This window comes from Phascolarctos cinereus, unplaced genomic scaffold (genome assembly GCF_003287225.1).
Source record: "Phascolarctos cinereus isolate Bilbo 61053 unplaced genomic scaffold, phaCin_HiC Scaffold_726;HRSCAF=1367, whole genome shotgun sequence".
Taxonomy (NCBI): Eukaryota; Metazoa; Chordata; class Mammalia; order Diprotodontia; family Phascolarctidae; genus Phascolarctos; species Phascolarctos cinereus.
In genome coordinates, this window is record NW_027556098.1 from 261677805 (window position 1) to 261704600 (window position 26796).

Sequence of the window (26796 nt, forward strand, 5' to 3'; positions counted from 1 at the left end):
CAGCAATACAAGGATCTCAGACATCTTCAAAAGCCTCATGATGGAAAATGCTATCCACATCCAAAGAAAGAACTATGCACTTTGAATGCAGGTCGAGGCATACTATTTGCTATTTTTTTCTTCTGTTGTGTTTTGTTTTCTCTTTCTTGTGGTTCCTCCTATTAGTTCTAATTCTTACAACATCACTAATGTGAAATATGTTTAATAGAAATGTATGTATAGCCTATATCAGATTGTGTGCTGTCTTGGGGGGTTAAGGAGGAAGGGGGAGAAAAATTTAAAACTCAAAAGCTTATGGAAGTGATTGTTGATAAATCAAAATAAATTAATAAAAAAAAATAAAAATGTATGCTATTAAAAAAAGAAAAAAGAAACAGGCACACAACATTAAAATAAGGAAATGGAGCAGAATCTATTATGCTTCAGCTGAAGGAAACAAAAAGACTGGGGTAGCAATCATGATCTCAGATAAAGCAAAAGCAAAAATAGAACTAATTAAAAGAGATAATCAGGTAAACTATATTTTGATAAAAAGTACCATAAACAATGAAGCAATTTAAAAAATTTTGCAAGTTTTCTCTGACCAAGGCCTTTTTTTCTCATATATATAGAGAACTGTGTCAAATTTATAAATATAAGAGTCATTCCCCACTTAATAAATGGTCACAAGATATGAACAGGAAGTTTTCAAAAGAGGAAATTAAAGCTCTCTATAGTCACATAAAAAAAGTTTCTAAATCACTATTGATTAGAGAAATGCAAATTAAAATAACTCTGAAGTACCACCTCAGTTATCAGATGTGACAAATGCTGGGGGGAAGGAGGGAAAATAGGTATACTAATGAACTATTTGTGGAGTTGTGAACTGGTTCAAACATTCTGGAGAACAATTCAGAAATTACATCCAAAGGGCTATAAAACTGTACATATCCTATGATGCAGCAATACTATTACTAGGTCTGTACCACCAATGAGATCAAAGAAAAAGGAAATGAACCCATATACACAAAAATATTTATATCAGCTCTTTTGTGGTAGCAAAGAATTGGAAGTTGAGGGTTTGCTCATCAATTGAGGAATGGCTGAACAGGTGTGGCACATGATTGTGTTGGAAAACCATGGGAAGACCTACATGAACTGATAAAAAAGTAAAGTGAGCAGAACTAGGAGATCATTGTATACAGTAATAGGAATATTGTAATAATGGTCATCGTGAAAGACTTAGCTACTCTGATCAATACAATGACCCTAGACAATTCCATAGGACTCATAATAAAAAATAAATGCTATCTAACTATAGTCTTCTCACTTAAAAAAAAATAAATCCAGTCTCCATTTTGAAGAAGTAGGCTTTGAAAATCACATGGCTCTTTCCATTTCTGTTCACACAGCATTATGGAATTTCATGGAAACTTTTAGTCTTAAAGACTGATAAAACGGAACTTTCCCCCTTTTAAGTTATGAAAGGAAGCTGATGTACAGGGGGAAGTCCAGCAATAAACACTACCCAGTTTGAAGGTCTGTAATAGCTGCAATCCAAATGCTGTGAGGGTGTGTCTGAACAGAAAGACAGTGTCAGCTTTCCTTTTCATCCGTTTAAATCATTTGTGAACAATCCATTTGCAGAAAAGACCAGGCTTTTGCCTAGCAAACTAAAACAACTTGGTTTTAAATTCTAAGGTTGGAAAATACAAGTTTTTTTTAAAGGAGAAAAGAAGAAATTGCCCAAGCAGTTGACTAATCCTGTTACTTTCCATCCTCATACAGTTTTTTAGGCATTACTTCATCCAACGGATTTATGAACTTCACCAGCCCCACCTGGCAATTCAGCCCTTTCTTCACCATGGGGTTAAGATATATAGTTGTGCTGATTAGCTCGCCCGCCCGCAAGCTTTCTGGCGAAGGTCTCCCCAACTGTAATCACGTCTCCCCAACTGTAATCACGTTTCCCCAAGCGCTCACTTCCCGCAGCCTATCGGAGGACTCCTTTCACCTCCCTTCAGGGTAGTCCTCACTACCCTGAGAAGAGAAGGAAGGAGCCAATGAGCGTGTGAGTTACATTCCTCTCCGAGCCCTTTAAGAGTCCCAGTCTCAGAACTCCGCAGGCTGGTCTGCACCGCCACCACCTTCTCCTCCTGCTGCTGCAGCAGGGTCTACTCAGGCATCGGGCTCCCCGCTGTGACCCCTCCAGAGCAGGAGATGACTTCCACTCAGGATGGCAGTGTTGTGATTTTTGGCAGGTAAATCTTTCGGCGTGCCCAACTGTTGGCCCCAAGAGCCCGGCTAGCTGCCATTTGCGACCTTAAGGAGAATAAGAGAAGTTGGAGGTTGTAGTTGTTTGTTCCTGAGTGTGGAGCCGCCCCCTCCATCCATCCCTCTCTTCATTTCCTCCCCCGACCCCCGCGGCGTGGCGTTTCTGGCAGCTGCGGCCGATTTTCCTGTTTTCAAATTACTTTTATTTTATTTTTTAATAAAGCCCTCCTTATTCAAAATGCAACCCGATATCCAGCTGTTTCTTTGGAAGAAAGCACACAGCCCTGTGCTTGTTCCTGCTTTGTAATTAAGTTACTCACTCAAAGCCCGTGGCCTCCCTGGCGCTGGAGGAGGGGAATGTGGTGGTGTTCAGTTTCTTATGTTTTCTTAAAGCTCGGTGATGCATTTCAGTCATCTTTCTGGGAGGCTGGATGGGAGCCTTGAAACAGGAGCAGCACCTTTAGGTGAATTTAATTCAGTCTACTGGAAGCAGTCAGTCAACGAACACTTATGTGTCAGGCATCTGCATACTCACTCAGAGAAGCAAAAAGAGAGTCCCTGCTCTTAAGGAGGTTTCGGTTTAATATCGGCCACACCACGTGAACCACTATGTACAAACAACATATATGCCGGATTAACTGGGGATAGACACAAAGGGAAGGCACGAAGATTAAGGACTGGGAGAAGGTTTTTTTTTTGCAGAAGAAAGCTCACCCTTTCTTAGCCCAGTTATTCCTTTTAACTCTTCTTTTGACTTGGGATCAGTATGGGGAAACCTTCCGTAAGTGAAGTGGCAGAATGACAATTTTCCATTGGATGACATGTTACCAATTTGAGATATATTTAAAGCCTATAACAATAGATTTATTTCTGAAAATAAACTTTTCCTGTTTTTATACAAAACATAATAACCTTCCCCTCCCACCACCCCGAGTAGTAGTAGGACATTCAAACTCCAAAATGGCTTTGGACAATTGACTTCACACAATTGAGGTGTTTGGTTTCTTGTCCCTGGAAAAACCAAGTTGAGGAAACAGTTACATGTATTTCTCTTATCATTTATTACTAATAGAATTGGTGAATTCTGTAAGTTTCCTGTTGACTTTCTGTCCAGGAAACGGTGAAGATTAACCTGACTTTGGCCTGTCTGTGCATGACTTTGGCCTGTTGTTGTGTGGTGAAGGAAAAAAAAGTGACCTTGTAGATAGAAATGGTTATCTGGAGGGGATGAATGCCATGCTTAGTGCTCTTTTGACATGTTTGGAGGTCTGCTGTGTAGCAACCACATTTCCTGAAGTCTGAATGACTTCAGCTTATTTCTAATATATCATAGAAAATGGAATTGCAATTTAATTTTAAATCCCAAAGTGCTCCTAACATAAATTTGTCTTAATTAAGATAAAAAACCTTGTCTTCATAATATGTATTGAAATGCATGTCCCCCACTCTTCAAATCTCTCCTTTAGTTTCTTTCCCAATGAAAACAAGCAAAAAATGGAAAAAAGATGTAGATTGGGCTTGGGCAGTTTACTAAGGGATTCCTATAAGTCACACATTTGGATTTCAGAGTACCCAAATATCCATTTTAATTTTCTTTTTGAGGCAGTCAGACTTGCCTAAGGTCACACAGCTGGTAAGTGTCTGAGGCCAGATTTTAACTTGCTTTATGCACAGTGCCACATAGCTGCTGCCCCCCATTTTAATTTAAGAAAAACATTTGGCTATTGGCTTTCCCCATTTTCTGTCAAATACCAGATTCCTGGTAAAAGGCAGTTATCAGAAATGTTCTCTTTGCATATAAAATCCTCTTCTGTTTTTCTAAAGGGTACTTTCCAAAAGAATTTCTCAGCTATTTTTGTGAATACCACTAGGCCCCACGACTTTAGAGAAATGCCCTCAGTGGAGGTGGTACTTGGAACTGGAAAAGAGGGAAAGGACTAGTAGGAATAGGGCTAGTGAGAAGGAAGCTAAAGAGGGGAAAATGACAACTTTCAAGGAATAATCACCCCTATAGACTGAACTCCTTGAGAGCCAGGACTGGTTTTTTTCTTTCTTTCTATTTCTATCACTTATAAGAGTCCCTGGCACGTAGTAAGCACTTAATAAATGCTTGTCATCTTGACTAGTAAATGCGAATACACAGGAAGATTGAAGTACAGCTGTGTATTACCCTATACAAAGGAACATGATTGTAAAAGTTGAAAACAGGAGTAGTGTTTGCAAGTGGTCATTTAAGTTGTGTGTGAAATTTTATAGGATAGCTATATTTGACACAGTAAATGTGTTCCTGATTACGTGTACACTTTGAACCCTGTTCTAAAGACCTCCACCAAAGCCATAATCCTGGGTTCTTAAAAGTTACACGCCAGCTTCACCCACTAGTTTCCTTGACTTAAAGTCTAAACTCATATTCCGCCTTTTGCAAGAGGCCTGCACTATCCACTCTAGCTGCTATTGACTATCTCTGAGATTTCCCTCACATCTCCTTTGTATATATCATACATATTAATATATGCCTAGTTATTTAGATGTTGTCTCCTTCAAATGTAAGCTTCTTGGGCCGGTGATTTATACCCCTCCTCCCGCCCTCCTTGTGTTCTTTGTATCCACAACCCTTAGCAGAGAGAGTGTCTGGCACAAAGTGCTTAATAAATGCTTGTTGGACTGACTATGGAGGCCTTAGTGTCAGCTCCAAAGTAGCCTAGCTAACTGAGATGAGACAGACCAGATCACCAGCTGATCAACTTTTGATAACTTTTTTTTTTTTTGCCACATCAACTTGGAGTCATCTACTAAGTGATGATCTGTGTGGATGGGAGTAGTACTCACAAGATGAGATTGTAGTATATTGTATTGACAGTCCTATCCTATTCTATAGGGGAGGGACTTAATGAATATATTTTTGTTTTTGTTAAGATTAGATTTTTGCTTAGATTTGTAACCTTATGAAAGAGAAGCTTGATGTATTTACCTTTTTTTTAAAAAAAACAACAAATACAGTAACTTTTTGTTTTGGTTTTGTAATAAATATTGGCATTTTTCAAGAAAATCTCAGTAGTATTAATTTTTCTTCTTATGTGCTTATTTTTATTTTTATTCAGTCTAAAAGCATTAATCAGGCACTTACTGGGAATCATTTTAAAAACATCCTTACATACCCAGCAAATTGGTAAAGATGAAAAAAGATGGGAATAGTCAGTGTTAGAAGGATTGTGGAAAGACGGGCACACTAGTGAAATGTTGGTGGAACTGTGAGCTAGTCCAACTGTTTTTGGGAAAGCAGTTTGAAATTATGGTAGGAAAGTGACTAAAATGTCCATATCCTTTCATCTAGAGATCTCACTGTTGAGTAGGTATCTACCCCAAGGAAGCCAATGAAAGAAAAAAAAAGGCCTTGTATATACCAAAATCTTTTTGTACCACTTTTTGTAGTAACAAAGAACTAGAAACAAAGATGCTAGGGGAAATGGCTAAACTAGTATATGAATGTGCCCAGGATCACATAGCTAGTAAATATCAGAGGCTGGATTTGAGCTTAGGTCTCCTTGACTTTAGAAAATGGCTGAACTAGTTGTACACGAATGTAATGGAATTTGAAGAATTCAGGGAAGCGTAGGAAGACATATACTAATTCAGAATGAAGTAAGCAGAGCCAGCAAAACAATATATACAGTGACTACAACAATAACAAACCAAAGCCGAACGTTTTGAAATTATAATGACAAACTTGAATTAAAGAGGTGACTTGACTGGAGAACATCAGCACATGATTTCAGACTTGGTTGATGTGTTGATCAATTTTACTGATCCTTTTAAAATTTATTATAAGGGATGACTTTCTGGGTGAGGGAGGGGTGGGATTATATTGGGAAATGTAGATGATGTAAGAACGAAACATTTTAATTTTTTTAAAGAGAATCACTGCAAGACTTGGTGTGCTAAAATCTCTTTTGTTATAGGAATAGTTCTTGTGACATCTAGGTGGTTCAGAGAATGGAATGAATGATTGTTGGAGTCGGAGTCAGGAAGACCAGCTTTCAGTCCTTGCTTCAGACACTTAAAAGTGAAGTGGCTCTCAGCAAGTCATTTAACCCCTCTCAAACTCCATTTCCTAACTGTAAAATGGGGATAATAATAGCACCTATAGGATAGGGTTGTCTCAAGGATCCCATGAGTAACATACGTAAAGCCCTTCATGAACCTAAAAGTGCTTATATGAATGCCAACTATTATCTTTATTATTATTTATATCTTTTTAGCAGATTAAGATCAAAAGTTAGAAGTTGTTTTAAGTTAACTTTAAGAGAAGATATAAGACACCAGAAAATGTTAAATGATGCTCCTTGATCTAGAATAGCTTTATTTCAAGTCTTAAGTGGCCCACTGGATAGAGACCTCTGCCTGAAGTCAGGAAGACCTGAGCTTAAGTCCAGTCTCATGTACTTTACTAGCTGTGTAACCCTGGGCACATTGCTTAACCTCTGTCTGCCTCAATTTCCTTAACTGTAAAATGTAAACAATAATAGCACCTACCTCCCATGGTTGTGTGAAGATCAAACGAGATAATATTTGTAAAGTGCTTAGCACAGTGCCTGGCACGTAGGAGGTGCTATATAAATGCTAGCTATTATTATGTGAATTTAGAGGCATTGATGATAAATAAGTTGGAAAAATAAAACAGACATTCTTTTCATTTTGGAAAATGGAAACTCTGGATTCAGTCTTTTAGTAGTAGCTTATGTTTTCACTTTTGAAAGTTTTGGCTTTGTAGCAAAACACCATAAAGAATTATAAAAGAGGCAGCATGGCATTATGGAGAGACTACTGGATTAGAGTCAGGAGATCTGAATTCAAGAATGATAAAATTATCATTAATGATGAGCTGTGTGACCTTGGGCAAGTCATCACCTCCTTGGGCCTCAGTTTCCTCATCAGTAAAATGAACGGCTTAGACAGGATCATCTTGAACATCCATTTCTGCTTTGATGGTTTCCAATTTAGAAGGTACATTGGGCAGCTTCATCCTTCATCATTCGGTATTTGATTTAAAATCACTTATTCTGGTACTAAAAACAAGTTAATAATTTTGTAAGGCTAAGGTGTAATTTTGTCTACTTGTTCACAGTGTGCCTATCCTAAGCACAGCTTATCTTATCAACAGTACCAGTTTAATGTTATGCCCCTAATGAATCATGTTATATTAAACTTCTGTCTCCTGCTGTGGTCATTGGCCTATTTGGGATCTCAATGAAAAACATTTCTGAAATGTCCCCTTTACTTTTTATTAATTGCTACATAAATAGTCCGCCAGCAGAAAGGGTTACTCCCTACCTCTTCCCTTTTTATAATCATACTTAAGTGTTGGAACTAACTTGGATATTATTTATATCCATTTACAGTATAAAATAAATGAAGAAGAAAATATAAGGAAGGAAATAGGCATTTATTGAGTGCCTACAATATGCTAGGAACTGTGCCAAAAACTTTTACAATTTACAATTATTATCTCATTTGATCTTCACAACAATCCCAGGAGGTAGGTGTTATTATGATCCTCATTTTATAGATGTGCAAACTGAAGCAAACCATTGTGACTTCTCTGAGGTCACACAGCTAGTAAATATCTGAAGCTGGAATTGAACTTAGATAGTTCTGAGATGCCTGGCCCAGTGGTTTATCCACTGCACAGTCTAGTTGCCTCAGTATATTCAGTCAACCAATCTTTTAGCTATTTTGGAAAGTATTTACTTCTGGAAGTTGTTATAGTATCTTTTTTCTTTTTGCTTTTTATAGGCTGAGGCAGTGCTACCTTCTGCAGCTGCTTTCTTCCCTTATTTTGTCACCTTTCGCTAACATTTTTAGTTCTTTTTTTCTACTTTGCATCAGATACCTCTTAGTTTTACTGTAAAATGAGTTTACTGAATAATAGAGCCTAATGCACTCAGTTCTTCTGTTGAGGTTATTTTCAGATGCAAAGTGAGTTTTTCCCATGGAGGGAATGAAGATAAGTTAATTAACTTTAAGGACTTGACTAGATAACCCCTTTGGATTGGAGATATGTATCAGTAATAAACTGGATGATTGGAAGAATCAGACTTCCCATAAAAATTTTTTTTAAAAAAGAATTTTGACTTTTAGGACTTGACCAGGTAGCCTATTTGGATTGAAGAGATATATCAGTAAAAAAATTGATCAATTGGAAGAATCAGACTTTTAATTAAAAAATTATTTTTAGAGTCAGGGCCAGGCATATAGTAGGAATGTAGTTGATTGTAGAGTTACTCCTATAGCAAGGGATAGAATTAAGGTTAAATAATAAAAATATTTTATTCTTCCTTCCTATTCCATGATGCCTTTGTTGATGCACATATACACAGGGGGTATTCCAAAAGTCTTAGTGTAGTTTTAAGTTATTAAAACTGCTGAGATTACAGGTATAGGGAACAGCTTGAGAAAAGAGAAAAATCTCAGAACATGTTGTGGGAGTAGGAAGCACTATTTTTCCATTATGGTAGGTATGAGATGAGGCTAGAAAGGTGGTGCCGTATTGTGGAGGGCCTCAAATCCTGGGCAAAAGAGTTTTAATGTTACTTGGTAGGTAAGAGGTAGGTAGGTAAGATAAAGATTTTCTGAGCTGAGTGCTACCACTAGATTAATGGATCAGTAAGATTAACATGGAAGTAGCCTGCCTGAACTATTACTAACAGCTTCTTGTTCTCTGATTCTAGTCTCTCCATTTATCTTCAACATAGCTGATATTGTTAATTAATTGATATTGTTGATATTGTTAAATTAATATTGTTAAAGCACAGGCCTATGTCATCGCCCTGCTCAAAAATCTGCAGTGACAACCTTTTATCTCTAGGATAAACTATTGTACAAACTTCCCAGCATGCACAGCCTGGTCTACAGCTCCCTTTGCAGACTTCTTTCTGTGGTTCTCTTTTATACTTTCCTGAACTGGCCAACTGGCTATTTCCTGAACTCAACCTTCTGTCTCCTGTCTCTGCTTTTACATAGGCGGTTCCCCTCATTCCTGGAATGCACTCCCTCCTAGAATCCCTAATGACATTCAGGGTTCAATATAGGTACCATTTCCCATGTAAAACCTTTCCTCATTTGTCCCCTCACCTAGGTTGTTGGTTAGTACTCTATCCTTCCTGAAATAACTTTGTCTTTACTGTTACTTGTATACATTGTGTCTCACTAATAGAATGTAAGAGACTGTTTCATTTTTGTCTAGGGTAATGTGTTGCACAGAGTAGGGGGTTTAGTGTTTTTTGCAAGATTGAATGGTGAAGGAACCTACTACCTTTTGAGACAAGCTAGTCTATTTTCGGACTACTCTAATTGATAGGAAGTTTTTCCTTACATGGAGTTGAAATTTGTCTCTCTTCAACTTCTACAGATTGTTTCTCATTCTGGCCTCTGGGGCCAAGCTCCATTTTTATGCTTACCCAGCATTCTTCAGTTTGCTACTTTGGTCTCTGAATATCTTGCCCAGAGGAGTGATATACCTCATGCAAATGATTGGTATTGGTCATCCTGCCAAGTATATCTCCTGTTGTAAATCAGTAAACTGTTGTCTGGTTTATAAACCAATCTCTTAAGAAGTTACATATGAAATCAATTCCCAGAGCCTGATCACGTAATTGTGGGTAGATTGTATTACTGATCCTGAGGATCAGACTCTGGACTTAGGACAACCTCCTGTACTACCATTTACCTCCTAAACAGCTTTGGCTGTTTGACTAAATGTGTCCCATATCTAATTGCTGCCCAACATCCTGGTTGCTCTTTCATTTTGTTGCTTTTCCTTAGCAATCGACAGCTATAAACTGAGGCTGCAGTGTTGTTAGAGCTTTTTTAGGCCCCATTTCATTTCACTATTCAGTACCTTTTGGGGGGGAAGTAATGCGCTTTTGACATTTCATTTTTTCTAGGATACTGTTCAGCCTTGAACTATCCAGTTTGGTTTCGAGTGTTGGAAAGATTTTACACATGTGAATAGTTCACATCCAAGGAGTATCTGTAAACCTTGGTCTATCAGTGCCAAGCCCCAAAAGTCCCATATTTACTTGAAGACTATGCTAATTCAATAAATTATTTAACCAATACTTCCAGAAATCCCCAAGTTACCATAAATAGCAAATGTTTATATACTTTTTTTAAAAAGTAATGCCTACCCTGTTCTTCCATACTTCAATCAGTGAACAAATATTTATTAAGCACTTATTGTGTGTCAGGAACTGTGCTAAGTGCTGAGTATACAAACAACCATCCTTGCCCTCAAGTAGCTGACAGTCTAATGGTTCTCAAAAAGGCTTATCCATCTCTTCATCTGAGACCTTGATCATCCCAGCTTGACTCCTTGTCCCAACAGTCATTCCCTCTCAGGTATTTTCATTTCCTCCCTCAGACCATTCTCATCTGCTTATGAATATGTTATATTTTAGTCTCTTCAATGTAAAAAAAAAGAAGCCTTTTCTTAATGGTTTCACCTTGTTTCCTCACCACTTGTCTCTATTTCCCCTTACTGAAAAATTTTTACCTTCCTTTCATTACCTCGGACTTTGCCCTCAGCCCTTTGCAATCTGGCTTCCATCTCCACCACTCTACCACAATTACTGTCTCTAAGGTGATGACCAGTGACCTTGTGATTGCTAAATCCATTGGCTTTTCTTTTAGTCCACATTATACTTGACTTCTAGCAGCGTTTGGTATTTTGACTACCACCACCTCCTTTTAGATACTTTTCCTTTGCCTTCAAAGATGCCTCATTTTTCTAGTTTTCTTTCAGCAGACATCTCCTTTTTTATCTCCTTTTTTGGGCTTTTCTTCTTCTTCCCAATCCCTTTAGGTAAGCTTTTCATAAGGGTCTTTGTTTGACTATCTTCTCTTCTCTCTTCTTTGGTCTCCCTGCATCCAGACTCTTTCCTCTTGAATCCATCCCCCAGCTGCCAACTTAATATTCCTAAATGAAGGCAGGTAAGTGGTACAGTGGGTAGAGTGCTGGATCTGGATCAGGAAGACCTGAATTCAAATTCTGCTTCAGATCCTTACTAGCTGTATGACCCTGGGCAAGTTTCTTAACCTGCCTGCCTCAGTTTCCTGAAATGTGAAATGAGTATAATAAAAACACTTATTCTGGGGTTGTTGTGAGGATCAAATGAGATAATATTTGTAAAGTGTTTTGCAAATCTTAAAGTACTATATAAAAGCTAGTTGTTATATTATTGCTATTATTATTGTTGTTGTTGTTATTACAGTATCACAAATCTGACCATGTCTCAGATCAAGAACCCTCAGTGGCTCCCTATTACCTCTGTACTTTTAGCAGTTGCTTACTTATATCCTATTCATATGTGAAGGGCACTATTACATGTTTAAATATACATTTAAAACATGAAGCATCAATTGCGTCATGAGTTATGCCAATTGTGTCAGTATACTGTCAGCTTTTGACTTTATACACAACCTTTCACAGCACCATTTGACCCTCTGTCTCAAAAATGGCCCTGACTGTGTTTACAGCGCTCTTTAAGTAAGCATTGAGTTGCCATACTAATTAGGAAGAAGACTAGAAATTTTCTGAATATAGCTCTCTCCCAGTTTTCGGTCTTTACCTTAGCACTCTTGCTAGCACAAACAGAGATGTACTTTTCTTTTGTTTCCCCTTTTTGTGTTTTGTTCCCCGTTATGTACAATTGTATTAGAATCCAGGGGCTGACTCTTCAAAGCAGACTGATCAGAGTTCCACAATTAGTGTTCCTCTCATTTAGCTTGAGAGATAGCTTAGAGAGGTGGAAAAGAGGATGTCTTCAGAGTCAGAAAGCCCTGAGTTGGAGTTCTGCCTCTAGCACATACAAGTTCTCTGCATGTGGGCAAATTACTTGCCTCTCAGTATTCCAGGCAACACTCTAAGGGTGTAAGTTATTAATAGCTGATATGCTTTGGTTTGGGGAGTTCCCTATAGTGATGAAATCAAAAGTCTGGACCAAAAGAAGAAAACTTTTTTTGAAGCTGTAAGTAGATATTATGTTAAAAGAAAGACTGAAAAAAAAAAGAACAAAACAAAAACTCAGGTAAGCCCTTTGAAGAGAGAGATGGCTCCAGTTTTTAATATGCATGATGCCTTATGAAATCAGTTTCCCAGAGCCTGATCACGTAATCGTGGGTAGATTGTGTTACTGATCCTGAGGATCAGACTCTGGACTTAGGACAACCTCCTGTACTACCATTTGCCTCCTAAACAGCTTTGGCTGTTTGGCCAAGTGTGTCCCATGTCTAATTGCTGCCCAACATCCTGATTGCTCTTTCATTTTGTTTAAAAAAATGAGACTTGTGGTTTCGCTTGTATTCTTCCATAGAAGGAACTTTCTCTAATGTGTATCTGCTTTGCAACTTCTAGTCTATTGTGTGGGGTCACAGAGAGGTTAAGTGATTTGTCCTGGGTTAAACAGCCTTGGAACTTGGAGTCACGGCATTTCTCTGTCCACTGCCCCTTGCTCCCCTTTGGGCTTGCAGTAGGTAATAGTATTAGGTAATAAATGCCTGCTGAATGAAGAAGTGAAGAAGGAGAGCAACAAGTGTTTATTAAACACGTGTATTGGACAGATCCTGTGCTCAAGGAGCTTACATTCTGGTGGGGGAAGTGAACATACAACAGGGAGCTGAAAGTGGGGAAGGAGGAGATGAAGATACCTGGTGCCAGGGCATGGTGTTGAAATCTAGAAAGTCAGGAACTGGTTCAGGAGGAGAATGAAGACAGGCCATTCTGAGCCCCTCCAAAAATGGAGCCTTCAAGAGTAATTAACCAGTGGCTGTGACTAGTGTTCATTTAATAATTTGGGAAGGGGTCCATTATAGTGATACTCTAGTTTTGCTTCCTGCTTAGCTCAAGAAAGGCAAACAAACTTTCAGGTAAATGGAGTCCACCTAGAGTAGTGTGTTGCTAGGGGAATCCCTTTCTTAGTGGCCTATGGAAACAGAAAGCTGAGGCAAAGTTTACCTAGTCAGTCACAGCCCCAGAACAACAAAGGAAGTGGGACCTGGCCTGGGGAAATGTGGAAAAGTGGAAGGAATTGGACTGAGAGAATTATTTAGGTGGCAGTGAGGAACAGAGGACAAAGTGCTATTGGAAAATAATGAAAAGACTATAAATTACTATTTCCTTTCTAGATTGTTAGAGAAAATACTCAGTTGCCCTCTAGGGGCAGTCCTTCCAGGGTCCAGAATTAGAGCAGTGCAGCGCATAGAAATTTTGTTTCCCCTCTGGGGCTGAAATGAACCACAGAAAACTGGATCTGAATAAAAGTGTGGATTATATTCCCAAAGTAGGCTGGGTGTATTCCCTCTGAGATTACCTTCCATTTTCCCTACATATGTCTTGTATGTACTTGTTGTTTAAATGTTGTCTCCCTCATTAGAATGTGAGCTCCTTGAGGACAAGGACTGTTTTGTGTCATTCTTTGTATCCCCAGTACTTAACACAGTATCTGACACATTATTAAATAAATGGTTATTCACTTCTCCTTTGTGATTCTTGCCTCTATTATCTCACAGATCCTTCTACATATAAGACATATATAAGGAAAATGGAAGGTAATCTCAGAGGGAGTAGGTGGGAGCTCACAGAAGTGAAAGGATTTTTGCAGAAGGTAGAATTTGAGCTGAGTCTTAAGTCCCTTTTGTCAGGGTAAATCCTATATTATTGAGATTATAGATTGTTGAAGTAACAAATATTAAAATACAATGGAACTAGGTATTAGAAACCTACTAAACCTTATTATTTGGCAGTTTTCTTCACACTGAGTATAAACTGATTTTTCCTTTTCAAGAAAGGTTTTTCTATTCTAATATGTAAATAAAAGTTGAACACAGGCAAAAACAGGTCAACATTTAAATATTCGTAGGAGGGCAATGGTTGCTTTTTTGCTAAGAGTTTTTTTTAGCTCAAAAACTGAGTAATGTTATTTTCAAATCATAGTTTTTGTGCTTACCAATTAATTTCTTCATGTTATGAGAGTATTCCCAGCCTACTCTGGGTATATAATCCAAACTTTTATTCAGATCCAGGTTTATGTGGTTCATTTCAGGACTGGAAGTGAAAGAAAATTTCTTTGCTCTGTACCACTCTAATTCTGGGTCCTGGAAGGGCTGCCACTACAAGACAACTCTGTGTGTGTGTGTGTGTGTGTGTGTGTGTGTGTGTATGAGAGAGAGAGAGAGAGAGAGAGAGAGAGAGAGAGAGAGAGAGAGAGAGAGAGAGAGAGAGAGTCACTTATTAGAAAAGGAAAATTATTATTATTATTAGTGAGGCAATTGGGGTTAAGTGACTTGGTCAGAGTCACACAGCTAGTGAGTGTTATGTGTCTGAGACTAGATTTGAACTCAGATCCTCCTGACTCCAGGGCCCATGTTCTATCCACTGTGCCACCTAGCTGCTCCAAAAAGGACAATTATTAAGAAATTTTGTTTCAGATTTCAAATAAGAAGACAAAATCTATCTGTATTCTTCTGCTCTAATGTTGTCTTTTAGCATAAAATGCATTTCAGTTATTCAGATGACTTATGCTGGCTCTTGATCTTCCTTTCCCTCTAGCGGACTCATTGGCCGAAGCTGGGCTATGTTATTTGCCAGTGGAGGTTTCAAAGTAAAACTCTATGATATTGAGCAGCAGCAAATAACCAAGGCGCTGGAACACATCAGGTAAGCCAGCTCGTACTTTCCAGTGTGACACTGAAGTTTCTGTTATTTCTTTTTAAAGAGAGACATAGAACTAAAGACTATAAACAAACTTGGTTTGTCTTGACTGTGTACAGCCTTGAGAATATTGCCCAATAGGAGGGTGATCTCACTCCTTCAATTCAATAAATAGTTTTGGAGTGCTTACTTTGACAAGCGGCATCACTACTGGAAACAGTGCTGGGCCAGGGAATACATTAATGGGACCTGTCTATCCTGAGCCTCAGGGTGCCGAGAGTGCTTGCTCTGCATGCAGGGCATCCCTCTAGAGGTGCTTCTTCCCCCCATTATCTAGGGTTGAGGCTTTGGAGCTGGCACTAAGCATGGGATCAGTCGGGCTTGGGGAACGTAACTAGCACTTATTTACTATCCCAGAAGTCTGGATTGAACTCCTTAAAACCTATACATACTAGCTATGCCCTCAGCATCCCTGGTTGTGGAAGCTGATGCCACTGCCCTATTCCACATCTGTCCTTACTCATCCGGCCAGTGAAGTATAGTGGCCTCAAACTTCTACTTCAGTTCCCATCCTATATGTAGGTTTAAATCTCAGCCCCACCATTTACTATCTTGGTCAAGCTTTACGACCTTGGTCAAGCTTCTTAATCTCTTTGGGTCTTTTATTTCCTTATTTGTAAAATTAGAGGTTGGTTTTGAACTAGAGATCTGAGGTCCTTTTCAGCTCTAAATCCTATAATCCAGATCTTCTTCCACATAAATCTTTCTTTTACAATTTTTTTCTTATTTATTTTTAACATTCATTTAATTTTTTTTGAGTTCTGAATTCTCTCCCTATTTTGAATTCTCTTCCTCCTGCCAGCTCATTCCCCACCCATTGAGAAGGCAAGAAATGTAATATAAATTATATATGTGAAATCGTGAAAAAGATATTTCCATATTAGCTATGCTGACAATAACAAAAAACAATGTAGGGCTGAGGCTGCAAAGGGAAATAAGCTTAGTGCAGACAAATCATACAATTAAATTAAATGGTATTATCTGAAAATAAACAACAGTTTCAAAGTCCACAAATAGAGGGGAAGCCTTGGTATTTATTTTTAAAAACTTCCTTAAGCTCCAGTGTTTGCTGCTATCCTTATGTACAGTCATTATGAGTAAAGTTAAGTGGAAAGTTAAATTGTACTCATAAGGTGTTAATGTTTACATCATAATATTTGCAGTCCCTCAGAGGAAGCAAGTAGTCTATGCCAGAAACTGGTTTCTTGACCAATAATGTTGCAGGTATGTGGCAGTTGAAGAGGGCCAGCCTCAGACGCTTGCTAGCAGGGTGACTGTGGGCAAGTCACTTAACCCTGTTTGCCTCAGTTTCCTCATCCTACAGAAGGAAATGGCAAACCACCCCAGTATCTTTGCCTAGAATACCTCAAATGGCATCATGAAGAATCAGATATGACTGAACAACAAGAACAATATAAAACAAGAAAAATAAAGGAAAAAATTATGCTTCATTCTATACTCAGACTCCATCAGGTCTTTCACTGGAAGTGGATAGCATTTTTCATCATAAGTTCTTCAGAATTATCTTGGATCATTGTGTCGATCAAAATAGCTAAGTCATTCACAATTGATCATCATATAATATTGGTATTACTATGTACAAGGTTCTCCTGGTTCTGCTCACTGAGTTCATATAACTCTTCCCAGGATCATCTTCTCATTTCTTTTTTTTTCAGTCTTTTTTTTTATTAATTCATTTTGATTTATCAACAATCACTTCCATATGCTTTTTAGTTGAAAATTTTTCTCCCCTTCCTTGCCCCCCTCAAGATTGCACACAATCTGATATAGACTTTACATTTACATACCCATTAAACATATTTTCACATTAGTGAAGTTGTAAGTTAAAATTAAAACCAATAGGAGGAACCATCAGAAAGATGAAACAAAACTCAACAGAAGGTAAAAATAAGTGACTTCCATAGTTCTTTCTTTGTCCCAAAAGTTTGGATCTTTGGGTTATCAAACTCTGGCTTACCATGTCATTTACCTCTGTGTGTGGTATACCTAATCTATTGTACTTTTCTTTCTTTCTTTCTTTCTTTCTTTCTTTCTTTCTTTCTTTCTTTCTTTCTTTCTTTCTTTCTTTCTTTCTTTCTTTCTTTCTTTCTTTCTTTCTTTCTTTCTTTCTTTCTTTCTTTCTTTCTTTCTTCCTTTCTTCCTTTCTTCCTTCCTTCCTTTCTTCCTTTCTTCCTTTCTTCCTTTCTTCCTTTCTTCCTTCCTTCCTTTCTTCCTTTCTTCCTTTCTTCCTTCCTTCCTTCCTTCCTTCCTTCCTTTCTTCCTTTCTTCCTTTCTTCCTTCCTTCCTTCCTTCCTTCCTTCCTTCCTTCCTTCCTTCCTTCCTTCCTTCCTTCCTTCCTTCCTTCCTTCCTTCCTTCCTTCCTTCCTTCCTTTCTTTCTTTCTTTCTCTTTTTTTTTGTGAGGCAATTGGGGTTTAGTGACTTGCTCAGAGTCACACAGCTAGTGAGTGTTATGTGTCTGAGGCTGGATTTGAACTCAGGTCCTCCTGACTCCAGGGCTGGTGCTCTATCCACTGCACCACCCACCTGCCCCTAGAATTATGGTTCTTAATGCACTGTGCTATCTGCTTCTGCTTTATGGCAGAGTTCATCCTTTTCAAAATGTCCTGATTTTCAAAAGAAAGGGAAGAGAATGGAGTGTAGAATTTACAGGCCACTCTGCTTGACTTTGATTCCTGGCAGAATTTTGGAACATATAAAGAAAGAGATGGTTAATGAAACTTTGGGGGAAAAAAACCAAAAGCAGTGAACTTTAGCTTCCTCAAGAACAAGTTATGCCACACCAACCTAATTGAACAGGATTACTGAACGGATTGGACAGAGGAATGCTGTAGTCATTGTTTTCCTCGATTTTTAGCAAAACAATTGGCAGCTTGTTCTTGAAGAACAAGATCAGTAGATATGGAACAGAGAGCTAGTACAGTTAAAGTGGGTTCAGAACTTGTTAAATGACTAGATCTAAAGAAAAATCATTAATTAATGTTTTAATGACACCTTGGAAGGAAGTCTCTAGTAGAGGGTTCCAGGGGGCTGTCCTTGTTCTTGTGCTGGTTAACATTTTGTCAGTGATTTGGATAAACGCATGGATGTAATGCTGATCAGATTTACAGATGATGTCGGGCTGGGAGGTATCACTAAATATTGGATTATATAGTTGAAATCCAAAAATATCTTGATAGGCTAGAACATTGTTCTAAATATAATAAGGTGAAATTTTAATAGAGATGAATATGAAGTCTTAGTCTTGGGTTTAAAAAATCAGTTTCACAGGCATAAGATGGAGGAGATAAGATTAGACAGTAGTTTGTATGAAAAAGGTCGTAGAGTTTTAGTAGAGTCCTAACTCAGTGGTGTGTGGGACAGAGATCACCTACCCAAATTAAAAACCAGAGTCTTGACAAAAGTTTGCCAAAAGGAGAAATCTCTTTATGGACTTTCCCGAGAAAGTGTGCCCCCGTGCTGCCTAAGCTGCCCCAAGAATGCGAGTGCTCTTTGTTTAAGGCAAGATTATATAGACCCTAAGGCAGCAGCCCACCCTAACCCCCTTCCTGTCGGCTCATTGACTGAGCCTCAGATGTACAATCTATTCGTGTAAAAACTATCCCAGTAACAGAGAGAACAAAGAGGTAAAGAAATTATGTTAGCATGTTCCCCTTTTCAGGGCCTCACAGTTTCAGCAGCCTTTTACCCAAGGTCATATAACTAGCTAGAGGATGATATAGATAGGATGCTCTTATGGCTCAGGAATTTCTGCTAACACTATCTAAGAGTAGGGGAGGGAGAAGGCTAGGGGAGGGAGTCTTGTATTCTGAGGAGTCTTCACTTAGTGTTGGTACACATGTACTACTCAAAAGCAACAATACCAGAACCATTAACAAGAACTAATAACCCTTTGAGGAGGCTTCACTTCTGAGAGATCATCTCTCACAGTGGGAATCAACAGTCTGGTCAGAAAGCCAAGAAAGCTACTGCCCTGTTAGTCATCTCATTCTGGGCTAAAGTAGTGATTATCTCTCTTGACTTTGCCTTGGTTGAATCATAGCATTCCACAAATGTTCACTGTGTGGCCCTGGGCAAGTCACTCAGTCTTTATTTCTAGATAGACCCCAGTGTACTCATTTGTAAAATTACCCCCAAGATCCTTTCCAGCTCTTAATTTGATCCTGTGTAACCAAATGAGGTACATTGTATGCTCTATAGGTGCTCTGTATGTAACTACATGTACTGTTGTGTTTTGTATATGCTATCTGCTTTTATTTGTTACATGTATATATATTTTGCTATTTGTAGTAGTTATGCATGTTCTGTTATGCCAATTTGGTATTTATGTCAGTTATACACGTTTCTTCATGTGACCTATGTATTTATTCACTGTACATTACACATTGTATGATGCTGTGTGCCATGTTGGTTGCATTTACTGTTGTTAGCTACATGTACCCCTAAGTGCATGCCATTTATTAGTTTCTGTATCCATGTTGTACTTTGTAGTTAGGATTCTTATTTATGACTGTGTTATGATAAATTATGATTCTTATGCTGTGTTCATAGACACTCAAGCACATCTTATGTATTGCAGGGGCCTGCAAATGTTTCGCTGGGGGGGAGGATGTAACAGGTATATCATGTCTTAGATCACTCCCCCACACATAGAGCTGAAAAACTTCAAGAGACAGAGGGAATTGGACAGACCTCTGGGCTACCTGAAACTTAAACTGGAGGGCTGAAAGTGAGAGCTGTCAGGTGGGGTGGGAGCAGCAAGGATTGTCCTTGCTGAGGGCGTGCCTTCCATTGTACCAGTGAGCTAGAGGGAAGCAGTTGGAGGTTCTCATGTGACAGTACCCTGAAGGGGAAAAGGAAAAAACACTTAACTATAGGAAATTTTGTCTTCTCCCTAATCCATCTTTTACGTTACAAATTGGGGCTCAGACATGGTCTGGAGTTCCTGATTCTTCATCTAATGCCTGGTCCTGCCTGACATGTGAGCTATACTTAACTTGATAACTGGAATATGTTTTGTACTCTCCTTTGCCTTCTTAAAGGACAAGTGACTCTGGTGGACTAAAGCTAAACATTGTTTTTCCTAGAACTCCTATTTCCAGTGTCCTATGTCATTGTCTATAGGTTGCCTGCATCTAAAACAGAGATTCTTAACCTTTTTTTGTGTCATGGACCCCTTCTTAGAATAATGTTTTAAAAAACATAAAATAAAATAGGTAGGATTACAAAAAAGTCCAATTATATTAAAATATGGTTATCAAAATATTAAAAAAAAGTTTACGGACCCCAAGTTAAGAACCCATTGTCTAAAAGAAGCTTTGGACATGATGATGCACAATAGATGTCTTATTATGTATTATTTTATTGCTTTTATTGATTCTGCACAAAAAATAGAACATATTATGAAGTTAAACATTGCTCTGTCTGTTCCTGTGAGAAAGTGATTCAGTTTTGTAAAGGTCTTGGGACTTGGTGAAATCTAGCAAGTTCCTGGAGGAGACAGGTGGTTGAGTGCTAATTATTTTTTAAACATCTAAAATGTTTTCATTAATAGGTTTTGTTTTTCATCACCTTCATTTCTCAACCTATCCACCCTTCCCTACCTAGCAAGCTATCTTTTATAACAGAAAATAAAAAAGAAGAAAAAAGGAAATTAGTAAAACTAACCAACCCATCAGTCAAATGGTACAGTACTATATATGCTGTATTTTACTTCCTTGGCTCTCCACATTGAGAGAGAAATCTTTTTTTTTGAAATTAATTAATTTTTCGTTTTCAACATTCACTTCCATAAGCTTTTGAATTTTAAATTTTCTCCCCCTTTCTTTCCTCTCCCCTCCCTAAGATGGCGTGCGGTCTGATATAGGCTCTTCACAGACATTCCTATTAAGTATATTTTCACATTAGTCATATTGTAAAGAAGAATTAGAACCAATAGGAGGAACCACAAGAAAGAAGAAACAAAACAGAAGAAAAAAAGAGCAAATAATATGCTTCAATCTGCATTCAAACTCCATAGTTCTTTCTTTGGGTGTGGATAGCATTTTCCATCTTGAGACCTTTGGAGATGTCTTAGATCCTTGCATTGCTGAGAAAGGACTAAGCCTATCAAAGTTAGTCATCGTACAACGTGGCTGTTAATGTGTACAGTGTTCTGGTTCTGCTCACTTCACTCAGCATCAGTCCATATCAGCCTTTCCAGGTTTTTCTGAAGTCTGCTTGCTCATCATTTCTTACAGCACAATAGTATTCCATTACATTCATATACCACAATTTGTTCAGCCATTTCCCAATTGATGGGCATCTTCTCAATTTCCAGTTCTTTGCCACCACAAAAAGAGCTGCTATAAATATTTTTGTACATATGGGTCCTTTTCCCATTTTTATGATCTCTTTGGGATACGGCCCTAGATGTGAAGAGCCATACTCTTAACAAAAATCTAATCAACTTAGATTCCCCAACTTCTTTGAGATTCTCCTCCACCCCCCAGAAATAAAGACTAACAGCTGTCCTTCCCTAGGAGGTGGTGTCTACTCTTCTATGATACAAAGGAACTGTCTTGTCTTAGTGTCCAAAGAATAAAATGATGAGTTTTTAAAATAAATGATTTATCAAGCTTTATAAACCTAAACTTAATTGATTTAAAGTTTTGTTAAGGTTTAAAGTTATTTCACATCTAATTACATTTAGCAAAGAAGCTTCAGTACATAAAATGCTTATGATGGTACTTAATCACTGGAAAATTTTATTGTCCATTTATCCCTTTACATTTTTTCTATCTAGTCATAATGAAATATGCAGCTTCTTATAGAGGAGTGGCAACTTTTTTCATCACACACTTGTGAGTAAAAAAAAAATGGAATAGGTATCTCTCCCATATGTGTATATTAACTTACATATAAATTATATACATCTACTACTGTATTAGTCACTATATATTATAAAACTTATGCAAAAATAGAAATTTAAAAAGTGAAACAGTTGAAATATTTGACGTGAGGATTGGTAGGAAGGTGCTGAAGTTTATTAAATTGAGGAGTGATATGATCAGAGCTACACTGTAGGAAAAATCACTTTGGCCATTGATATGGTCAGGATGGATTGGAGAAAGCAGAGACTTCAGGTAAGGAGATCAATTCAGAAGCTCTTGCCATATAGTCCAGGTCCTGAATTAGGGTGGTGACTGTTAAGAGAAAGAAGGAGACATGTGGGAGAGAAACTTTGTGGAGGTAGAAATAAAAAACGATTTGACAACTGGTTAGATATTGAAGATTAAATTACATGGAAGTTAGAATCTGGGTGACTAGAAGGATTTGGGTGCCCTTGATAGCTATTGAAGAGTTTGGAAGAAGTAACATTTTTTGGAAGGGAAAGATAATATAATAAGGTCTGTAATTCATATTGCAACTCATTCATTTTTGTTCATTCTGTGGGTCTTGCTCCATCCCTCTCAAAATGAAAAAGGGGGAGGCACTTCCTTGTAGCCAGAGCCCACCTTCCAAGGGGTGCCTGCTGCAATATGCTGGGGGTGGTGAAGAGTGATTTTTCTAGTGCTGTACAGTATGGCATAGTGACTAGACAGCTGGCCAGGAAGACCTGGGTTCAGGTTCTGTTTCTTACACAAACTAGTTATGTGACTCTGGGCAAGTCATTTAACCTCTCAATGCTCCAGACAGCAACCTATGCTTGTAAGTGGCAGAGAAAGTGTGACCTGCATTGGTTAGAGGAAGTTTGTTCACCTGGGAAGTCTGTCTACCAATGAAACCTCAGGTTTCGCCCTCCTTCCTAATTTTACTCATACAGCAAGCTCACATTCTAATGGGGGAGACAACACACACAGGAGGTTTCAGCTGCAACTCAGATGGAAGGGTTCTGTCCACCTTAAGGTTCAGCAGCAAAGCAGATGGTAATGCATCTTTTCTAATGTTATTTCTACTGATTAAATCCTATGTGTTTCTGACACATAAACAGAGAAAAAGATTTTGGTGTCAAGATCTTTCTTTTCTGGGTCTTAAGGAGCTGTGGCTGCTGAGGAGGCAGAGGCTAGCTCACATCCCCCTGGAAGATGGTTGCAGGTGCTAGGCTGGAAGCAGGGCCAGAAGGCTGGGGGTGGAAGGGTTATCTTTGTAGAAAAAAAAAAGAAAAAGAAAATGTCATAACTGCATTTCAGTGATTTATTATACATTATCAATTATAAATAAGCATTAAGTACAAAAGGTATCACAAGAGATAATTTGGGATGTTGGGGCAGGGAGTGGATCTTTGGTGGTCAACCTCCAGTTCCTTAGGGAAAATTGAGAAGTACCTGAGAATTCCAATCTCCTGCTGCTGTCTGGCTGTCCAGAATCTTTGCCCAACCCCCACTCCCATTCCCCCACTTCCAGTTGTCAGATTGTATAAGGGAGATAGATTTTCCACCCAAAGAGCCAACCTCACCAAAGCCAGAAGCCAGTACTGGCAATTTGGGACCTTGCTTCTAAAAGATTTTGGTATGGAGGGGACAGAGCTGGTGGTAAAGAGCTCAAGACAAAAATATGGGCCTCTTTCTACTTTAGAGGAAGCCTTCCCACTTCTGAAAGGTCACTGACTTAGGGCAGGTCATCTGTTTTGATCTCAGGATCTGCTGACTGCCTGGGCAAAGACTTAACTAGTATTTATTTTATGTTGTAGAGACAGAGTTCCCTCCAAAAAGAAAAAGCCTCGCTCCAATCCAGATTTGCATTTAGATGTTCTTGGCAAAGGGCATTGTTGTTGTGTAAGCAGCTGATGATGTTTTTCTTCAAGACTTTGACACTAACAATTTTTCCTAAGTTCCCTGTCAGTGTTTAGGCAATAAGGGGTGGGAGATGGATCTGTGGCAGAAGAGATGTGTTAAGGAACAACTGGAATATCATTTGGTGGTATTTGGCTGTGGTTCCCTGGAGAATAGTTATGAACAGCTTGTTCAGTAAAAATCTTGAGGTGAATGAATACCCACTGAGAGGTGGAGCAGTCTCTTTTTACAGAGGAAAAAAGGCTTGTTGTGTTTGCTTTTCATATACCCTCATATCCACTCCTCAGCCCACCCATGTGCTTGCTCAATTTTCATTTCAGGATGAACAAATTGGATAAAAATTAAATCATGCTTTTAAGGGTCTTTTATTTTTGAGCCAGGTAGGAATTTCTGGACCTTCCTTCCTGGTGCCCTGGACTAAAGTTCATTCATTCTGATAACCTGTAGAAAATTTCAATTAGCAAAATAATTACCAAAATTAGTAATAATTATCAAGATGATAAAATTCTTATTCTTTGGAATAAGTGTCAAGAGGAGCCTAAGATAATGCCAAATGGTAGATATAAATACTGCATTGGTCTGAATATAAGCTACCTGGAAAATATACTGCATCTCTAAAATGAGATCTCTTCAAAAGGAAAAAAAGAATATACTTGAGTGCTTCAGAGAATATGTGATCTTACAAAGGTGAATACTCCCTGTGCTTATATAGATTGCAATCAATTCATATTTTCATTTAAAATGCTGCAGTTTTCTCAGATGTGATTCAGCCCTGTCTCTATTCAGTCTGGGCCCAGCTCACTGTCCATATGTAGTGCCTGTTTAAAAATGTGTGTGTATACATACATATATGTGTCTCTGTGTGTGTGTATGCACACGCAAACACACTGATTTCCTAACTTGATGGCCTGCTCTTCTAACTGTATGCCACAATCTGGTCAATACATATTTTTCATTCTTTTGATTTTTCCTGACTGGATTGCGAGACCCATCTCATGAATGACCATAGCTCTCACTGAAGAGGCCCTATAGTGTTTGGGGGTTCCATGTAATAATTAGTGTATTATCTGTAATCTATTTGGAGAACTTTGTTAGAGGTCGGAAATCCCTTTTCTATGTAAAATTTATGCAAGTCCTTTGACTTTGGAATCGAGGATGTAGGTTTGAATTTTTGTTATTTATTACCCATATATCTTTGGGAATATCACCTAATCTTTCTAGGCCTTGCGGTCCTCATCTATAAGTCTTATGAACTATACACTTTTTTCTTCCACCAAAGTCCTACTTTGATATCTCATCATGTTGTGGAGATAAAGTCACCACCATATTGTGATGAGATAGCAGAACAGCCACTTAAGCAAGCATTAGAATAGAATATCTCCCTCAGCTTTGCCCACTTCCGAATGAACTTGAAGAATACATTGTCCTTTATTTGGAATGGCTTGGTTGATGCTTCCTTGGGAGCAAGGGTGCAGGTTGTATTTATATGTTTGTATGTGTCTCTGTGTCTGTATGAGGGAGCTGTGTTAAGGTAAGAAGTATACAATTGCAGTCAAATCAGAGAAGTTCAAAATTGAATCAAGGACTTCCTGACCAGGCTTATTTGCATGAGTCATGACGCAGCAGAATCAGGAAAGTCAGATTCTTTATAGATAGTCAGCTTTCTCTAATCTCTATCTGTGGCTGCTAAATTGATTCTACAGAGATTTATATGGAACACTTAGAGTCAAAATGGCTATTTAATTCCTATTATTTCCCTAAATAGAGAGCAGGCCTCAGAACAAGAAGGACCCGGATTCAAATACTGCCTTTAACACACAATGCCTGTGACCTTAGGGCACTTTGTCCACACTCTCCGTATGTTCTACACAATTTTTTTCTATTCTTTGAGTCTAACTTATCCTGCATTGGTAGAGTTTACTCATCTGTGCAATTACAGGCCCAGTCCTCAGCCTCATTTCTATAAAAAGTGATTTTGGAAAGGAAGAACTTAGGAAGTCTTGGCTATAAAAGCATTTTGCTTTTTTTTTTTTTATGAATTAAAGCTTTATTAATTCCTTGGATTTTATATCACTGGATGTTGTTCCTTACCCCCAAATCCACACTCTTTTTCCTTCCCCCTACCTACTGTGGATCTTTGCTTGTTAATGGTGAAAAAGCTCTTTAACGTAGCCAGCTCGCATAGCAGTGCGTCAGCAGTATCAAGCACTGTGTGGAGCATTGCACCCTTAGTTCTGCAGCATCCTTTGTTAGAGGTAGGATAGAGCATTAGGCCTGGAATCAGGAAGACAGATGAGAGTTCCAATCTGGCTTTAGACACATATTAGCTGCAGCAAGTCACTTAACCTCTGCCTGAGTCAGTTTCCTCAACCGTAAAATGGGGATAATAGTGCCTACCTCACAAGGTTGTCCTGAGGATCAAATGAGATAAATTTTGTAAAGTACTTAGCACAGTGCCTGACACATAGTAGGTGCTTAATAAATGCTTTTCCCCTTTACCTTAAATCACCAAAGCTGCTGCAAGAACTATATAACAACTCCTTACTTGATGGCTTGTGGGAGAAGAGCAGTTCATAACATTTTTTGGGGGGCAGGGCTAGGCAGTGGGGTTAAGTGACTTGCCCAGGGTCACACATATAGTAAAAGTCAAATGTCTAAGGCTGGATTTGAACTCCTGACTCCAGGGCCAGGTGCTCTATCCAGGGTGCCACCTAGCTGCCCCCATAGAAGCTTTCTTAAGATAAAAAAAGAAAAAAAATACAAGATACGTTCTTTTCTCTTCATGATCTTATAGTTTGACTAGACAAGACAGGAAGATGTGAAATAGGTAATGATATAAGATATATGTTTAAGTGATTGTCACAGTGAGAATACATTACTGGGCCTGGAATTAGGAGGACCTGACTTCAAATCTGACCACAGACCCTAACTAGCTGTGTAACTCTGGTCAAGTCACTCAGAGGCTGCCTGCTTCAGTTTCCTCA

The 26796-nt window shown here is 38.5% G+C and overlaps 1 protein-coding gene across 1 annotated transcript in view; it reads left to right on the plus strand.

The window, feature by feature from the left end:
* The first annotated feature begins 2049 nt into the window (after positions 1-2049).
* Positions 2050-26796, plus strand: part of CRYL1 (crystallin lambda 1) — a 179095-nt gene continuing 154348 nt past the window's right edge. The window contains 2 exon segments of the mRNA XM_020968784.2: positions 2050-2240; positions 14858-14965. Coding sequence (XP_020824443.1) covers positions 2200-2240; positions 14858-14965 — 149 coding nt within the window. The 5' untranslated portion in view covers positions 2050-2199.